The following is a 7,429-nucleotide window of genomic DNA, read 5'->3' on the forward strand; positions in this document are numbered from 1 at the left end:
TGTGACGTGTTTGTTCCCGGAAGTAAACTCAAGACTACAATGGAGGCGTTTCAGGGAGTTCAGAAACAGTGACGCTGATATAGAGAATAACTCCCACTGGAGGGACTTCGTGCTTTGTAATTTTGCTCATGCTCATACAACAACATTAGAAAGTACATGTAAAAAAAATAAAGCATTACGGGTCCCCGTCATTGGGAACATTCCATGTTATCATTACGCAAACAATGTTCAATGAACATGTTTAAAAGCAAGTAGTAACATTTTTGAAATGTTAGATGAATATTCAACTAAAACTTTTGAACAATATATTAATAACACCTTTGAGAGAAAGTATACCTTGCCAAAGTTGTGGGAAGGTTCCCTGTTAGACGGCTGTACCTTGATGTGCTCCTCGAGCTGGGCCTGGTGTTGTCTCAGCAGGTTCTGGTGCTGTTTCTGAAACTCAGAGATCAGCAGCTGTTTCTGGATCTGCTGCTGTCTCTGGATCAGAAGCAGCTCGCGCTGTAACTGCTTCTCCCAGTCATCCGAATCACGGTCCCAGTCCAACATGCTGACCTCAGATGTGCCCGACGCGGACAACCCCTCTGAATCTGAGAGAGAGACAGCACAAATACACTCAACAAAGAGTTTCAAACCTGATTTAATGCAATAAAGCCACACTTGAGATTAGATAACTGTTCAGATTTTCCAGTAACATGCTACGTTGCCCAAGTTTGATTCATTTCAGCCAAACGGTTTGTGCACAAATACAGTTTAAATGCCTCACAGATTGCAAACTTATTTCTGAGACTAGCTCATATGTGAAGGATTGCAGTGTTAGCTGCATGAAAATGACTAATTAAAACCCTTCTTTAGGGTCTTTAAATAAACCCAAGGGCAATTACGGGCATAATCTACAGGGAGGGTCTTTTTATGGGGTCTGTTTCAAATGCCTTGAGCGTAAACACAGAGGTATTTCAACAACCTCCCGTTCGAGGCCGAAATCTTATTTGAGCTCAATTCTAAAGCGAGACACCGTGTGACTGTCATGTTTAAGTTGCAGTTAATGTATTTTTACACAGGTGGAAAAAAGGAAAGGCGTTTGGTCTAGTATATGTGCGTCTCATGCCTTAAAAAAGCTGCGCTGTAAAAATGCGCTCGTAAACATGACCTTAATCTGCTGCTCCAATCTCCTCACTAATAAACCTATTACTGCATATGCTATTTTCTTTATAAAGCACACAAACACAACCATAAGTATAAGACAACAATGAGATAGACTTTCAGTTTCAGTATATCAATATACAGTCTCTCAAATAGTTTCTTCGATGTTCCTCCTGAGGAAAAGACCCCAGTAAAAAATGCGTGTCTCCTCTGGAGTTTCAGATGTATGGAAGCCCATTTACAATACAGGAGTTATAATGGTTATAAGATTAAAATTATGATATGAAAAGTTGAAATGATGACATACCAAGTCATTATGACATAAGTTATTATGAGACAATAAGACATGAATAAAATTACATGTTTTTATGTCATAATTACGACCTAGTATCTCATAGTTTCTACTTTTTATGCCATAATTATTTTTATCTCATTATGACTTAGTACCTCATAATTTCGAATTATGTCATAATTTTGACTTTTTGTGCCATAATTTTGATTTAGTGTGTCATAATTTGTCTTTTTATGTCATAACTATTTCTTTTCACAATTATGACTTTTATATGATAATGACTTGTATGCCATTACAGGTATTTCAACTTTTTCCTCATAATTGTGACTGTTATGTCATATTTTTATGCCATAACCTTTTGTGATAGTTGATTTAGTCTGTCATACTTTCGACTTTATCTCAATTATGACTTAGTATGTCACAATTGTGACTTTTATCTCATATTCTTTTAATTTTTATGCCTTTTTTATTATTATTACTAGTCTCTCATGATTTTGATGTCATATGACTTAATTTTATAGTTATGACTTAGTATGACAATTTCGACTATATCTCATTTCATGATTATGATTTTAGTGTGTCATAAATTTTACATTTATTTCATAATGTTTACTTTTTATGTCATTGTCACGGTCACCAGCTGGAGTGCCCTTGAAAGCCACCAGAGCCACAATAGACTATTATCATTCCCTCACAAACTACATCTCCCATAATTCCCTGCCTGGACTCATTAGCACTCATTGATTTCACCTGTGTCTCATCATCTTGTTTGCTCATATAAGCCTGGTTCTTTCTGTCATTCCCTGCGAAGTCTTGTTTAGTGTCACACTGCAATTCCAAGCATTCTCCTGGTTTTCTTTATCTTGGTTTCCTCTGTTTTTGCCTGTGCCCCTATAACCCTGTTATAGTTTGGACTGATTACCCGGTGTTTATGACCTTTACCTGTTTCCGACAATATACGATTGTGGATTACCCTTTCAATGAAACTGCATTTGGATCCTCATCCTTCTTGTCTCGGCAGTTCGTGACAATCATAATTCTGACTTTTTATCTTAGAATTATAGTATGTCAAAATTGACTTTTTATGTCATAATTATGATTTACCAAAGTATCATCTTTTTCTTTTTTTGTTGGTTACATTTTATTTTGATGGCCCACTTTAGACATTCTACTAACTGTAAGTAACTTTGCAACCACATGTCACCTAGCAGTCATTATAGTACTACTAGACTGTAGTAAACTGTTAAGTTAGGGTTGAGTGTTAGTAGAATAAGTTGACGTACTGTAGTTGCAAAGTCAGTAGAATGTCTGTTGGAGGAGCATCAAAATAATGTGTTAGCAGATATTAAGCAGACAGTGTACTTATACTCTAATTAGAGTTAGTTGACATATAGTTGCAAAGTTACTTATAGCTAGTAGAATGACTAAAGTGGACCATCGAAATAAAGTGTTTTTTTAATGTGGCTGAAATTGGACTTCCATAAGAGATCTCAATGATGTGCTGGGGTTTGACAAGATATCAAAGTCTCCAATCATACGTCAGGGATCTTAATACGAACTCAAACATTTGTATCTAATTCTTCAATGATCAAACAATCTGAGCTACTCTCCACTGCACTGTAGCTCTCTAAATACTCTATACCACGGTGAAATAAAACCTCACTCTGGTCACACACAGTTATTCTTTGATGGCGGATATGGGGTAACCATGCAAAAGGCAACAGTTGCATTCGACTCAGAATATCAGCATCACCTCCACGTTCAGGCGATGAAATAAAAACCGCCTCGTTATGAGACCATCTCTTGCCACAGAGACTCCACCGGGCCCCCGGCCCAGAATACACAAACCACAAAAAGCACAGGCCACCAAAACAGAACCACAACACTGGCCAAAGGTGTCAATCGACACCAAAAATACTGCGGCATGTGCTCTGAACGCAATAAATAACACCAATAAGACAACTCTCTGACTCTCAAAACCTTCACTTCAAAAACATCTCATCGTTTGTTTCTCCTGCTGTTATTAAAAAAACTGCGTGCATTATAAATAAAGCCTTCCGGTATGTAGTTACGTGAGGAGTTAACTCAGACGGAGCGATAACCGGGCCTAATCTTAGCATCCTAATGCCTTAAGCCCAAAATATGGTGGCTAAGAATAGTCAGGCTTGAAGTCAAGAGGCCAGAACATTCAACATGCAGCCGCGGGCAGTAAGGGAGCGCAGAGGGGTAAATAACTGCCCTCTCACGCTATTCCTAAAGCGGGACGCCACTCACAAACACACCTGAGCACAACACAACACTGTCAAAAGATGTTTCTCAGAAGAAACGACAAATCAAGTATGAAGTAAACACGCATCCACCTCCTAAACTCTGATCTCACTTGACAACATTAGATTCTGCTAGGAAAATCTATTGATATTTACTATTATTCAGCAAGTGACAGTAAAGAATGTAACAAAAGATTTCTACATTTCAAATGAATGCTGTTCTTTTGGACTTTCTATTTATTAAAAAATCCTTTGAAAAAGTAGCAGTTTGCACAAAAAATATGAAGCAGCACAACTAAATATATACCTTGAGCAGCAAATCAGCATATTAGAATGATTTCTGAAGGATCATGTGACACTGAAGGCTGAAGTAATGATGCTGAAAATTCAGCTTTGCAATGAAAGGCCAAAAGGAATGAATTCGGTTAGACGTTTGCGCTTTTATGCGTATGCAAACAGTGTGTGACAATGGTGGTTGTGCTATCAATTTTACCTTCTTAGTGTGTACTTTCTCATCACCAGCCAAGTACATACATTTAGTGCATAGTATAAATATGCTAAATGGGACGCAGGCACACACTTGATCGAGCTCTTATTCCCTGCAGAACGACTTCAGGTGTCTAAGAGAAACAGTCGACACACATGCTAAAAACAGTTGCACTGTTGAACTCTTACGCTGTTAACTCAGAGTTAACACACTGGTAGATTAAAAGCTATGTTTGGAAGCATACTGTACTGCTCTCACTGCAAAAAAATCTGTATTTTTTTATCAGTTTTCCAGTATAAATATCTAAAAAAGTATTGAATCCAGATATATTTATTTGAGAAGGAAAATGACATAAGATATTAATATCTTAAGCCATTTTGATTCTCCAGTAAATCTTAATTTAGGAATGTTAGATATTTGTACTGGAAAACAAGACAAACATGTTGAGTAAGATTTTGCATTTTGGAATAAATGCTGGATGGCACTCAATGTGCAAATAATTGAGGTAATGTGACAACACTTTAGCATTCAACTGATTAAAACGTGTATCACTGCACAATTCATAGGCTACTACTTTTTATATTATAGGCTAATTATGCAATGCATGCAAAATGCAGTATACTGCACAGTATTCAGTTAGAAACATAACTTGCCAAAACCAAGCAAAAAGGACTCTTTTAAGTCCATCTTCTATACTACAGCTTCAATATATTGATTTGAGATCTGCAACCTCCTGCTGGACTTTAGCTGTAAAAGGCCTGACTAACAAATGAGTGTCTGGTGTTTACAACAGAGTCGTGAGGAAACATGATGCGAATCATTTGATGTGAGTCATTTGCCTTTTTTTAAATGATACAATTGATTATTATGTGACATGAAACTATCTGACATCTCAATATAGATTTGACCTGGTCAAGAGCTGTTGAATCATCTACGAATAGTGTGATGTGAAACTTCTCAATAACTCGCATCACACAAGAAACAGAAACAGAATACGGCAGAGATCTCGATATGAACTCAAACACTTCTCATCGACTTCTCCCAAGAACACATGACCCGAGCTGCTTTTCACATTCATTAAAGCTCTATACTCTTACTATAAATATGACAACTATTTGTGTGTAGCGACATTTGAGCAACACAATTTCCCTGAGCTCGTCCTCATATGTGATAGGCCTAACGTTACCTGATCATCTCCTTAATAGCTCAGTTGTTTCTGGTAAACTGCAGAAAATTATTGTTTTACTCAGTATTACTGACTATTATCTAAACATTTATTTAATTAAGACACATTAATTAAGACATATGTAGAATTCAGAAACGCTTGTTATTAGCGACCCCGGTGGCCGTTAAGTGAACTGCAGATAGCTACTTCCTGCTCGTGCTCGTGAACACGCACATTACGCGCGAGAGAATGATCGTGATTAAAGCCCTGATATACTCGCGTCACGGCGAAGTTATTTTTCATTCTTCACTTAGAAGTAAAAAATAAGTTGGAAATACCTTTGCAGCAATACAGGCCTACTGTTAACGAACACCCTGACGCCATCCACGCTGCTGATAGCGGTGTTTACATGAGTAACCTAGCCTATGTAAATATCTTCTGCGATCTTTCCTCTCAATGACAAAATAAACACACAATAAATATATCACAGCGGTGAGAAAACGGCAAAGAGCTTCTGAGATGTGGATATGTTTGCTCAAGTTCTGCAGTTCACAGGCATCATGTCGACAGAGATGAGGTGATTATAATCACACCGTTATGATGATAGTTTGATTAGGCTATAACATAACCTATCTTTTAAACATAGACTATAGTTTGAATGAATCCCTTTTCTTTGTATGGTACTTTGACATTACAGTACAGAATGGCTTTTTCATCATCCTGATCTGAACATTGTATAGCATTCGTTTCATGTGTCATATAATTGAAGAGAGGCTCACATCCTTTTGATTCTCCCGGCAAAAACGTCCCGAGTCACAAATCAGTCTACAGATGTCTCGTTTTTAAGTTTAACTACAAGCTGTTCACACATTGGCAATAAAAAAACATTTAATGCATGAAAATTATTACACATAGCCCATTTAAAACAATAAAAAAAATATCTTTAATAGATATTTTTTCTTGTTTTAAGCATAAACTCACAAAATTTTAATAGATTTCTCCGAAAAAAATGTTGCTTCTCAAGTAAATACTTTTTTTAAATGAAAAACCTCAAAGTAATAATTTGCATTGTAGACAAATCTAATGAAGAGCAAATGAAGACTAACCACCTGCGTCTGAGGTTTTCACCTGACCAAATAGCTCTATATTGAACATCAACAACACAGAAACATCAATTTAAAATTCTAATGATGTAATTCCCAGAGAAACATCTGAGATTTCGTTGCTCGTGTGAGTAAGCGTGCTCTGGGACGTGTGTTCAGGTGTTGTACCTGATCCGATGGCCGTGGCGTGTGTGTCCAGGCTTCTCCTCCTCCACTCTGCAGTGATGCTGGAGTCAGCTTCATAAATGGTCTGCAGCATAACTTAAGCTTCAGACCTCGGTCTCAGCGTCCCAACTTCCTCTCCTTTGATCCGTCTCTCTCTTGCAGGGCGGTTCTGCTGTTTCCGGATCTCTTCTGTGTTTTCTTCTAGCTGTCCCTGCTGAGTTTCATCAGGTAGATCAGTGAGGAGACGTCACAGGTGAGAACGTCAGCTCTGTTCCTGCCTCTCAACCTCTGTACAGGAAACTCTCTCTGTCTGTCTCACGCTTTCTCTCTCTGTTACTCTTCCTAACCGCGCGCTCTCTCTCTCTCTCTCTTTCTCTCGCTTAGGTGCCAAGAATAGCAGCAGGACCAGCCCAGGACAGAAATAGGCCGGGCCAGACCAGGGGAGTAGAGCAGCGGCCAGACGCTCAAAATAGCAACACAAAAACACAGCTGTCTGCCTTCATCTCTTCCCTGCGCACTCTTTCTCCTTTCATTTATCTCTGCATGGGTGAGTCGCATGAAGAAAACGACCAGCTCGCATTTCACCACAAAACCAAAAGAAAAGACTAGGCAACTAACGTAAAGAAAATGAAGCCTGGAAGGAAATTAAGCACATTTCATCCTACTACATTCTCATGACTGTGACAAAAAAATATAAATATATTATCGGTGTAACATGAGAAATATTGAAACGAGAAAAAAACACTCTCATTTCCTTAATGCAAAAAATAGCATTTTTTTTTACTTCAACAAGAAAAATTTTCATTA

At 37.9% G+C, this 7,429-nt stretch overlaps 1 protein-coding gene across 4 annotated transcripts in view; it reads right to left on the bottom strand.

Annotated features, from left to right (window-relative positions):
• The window catches only part of LOC143738128 (histone deacetylase 9-B), a 30,576-nt gene extending 23,576 nt beyond the window's left edge, over window positions 1–7,000 (bottom strand). The window contains exons 1-2 of one of the 4 annotated variants that reach the window (XM_077230054.1): window positions 6,626–7,000; window positions 379–590 (exon numbers count right to left, since the gene is read on the bottom strand). In XM_077230054.1, coding sequence (XP_077086169.1) covers window positions 379–590; window positions 6,626–6,716 — 303 coding nt within the window. In that variant the 5' untranslated portion in view covers window positions 6,717–7,000. Of the gene's footprint in view, window positions 1–336; window positions 591–6,625 lie in introns of all 4 variants that reach the window. The other 3 variants (XM_077230053.1, XM_077230055.1, XM_077230052.1) reach the window with 3 other exon arrangements.
• Between the last annotated feature and the right edge of the window lie 429 nt (window positions 7,001–7,429).

Source organism: Siphateles boraxobius, unplaced genomic scaffold, assembly GCF_051911475.1.
Source record: "Siphateles boraxobius isolate OS27281-9 unplaced genomic scaffold, OSU_SipBor_1 139, whole genome shotgun sequence".
Classification (NCBI taxonomy): Eukaryota; Metazoa; Chordata; class Actinopteri; order Cypriniformes; family Leuciscidae; genus Siphateles; species Siphateles boraxobius.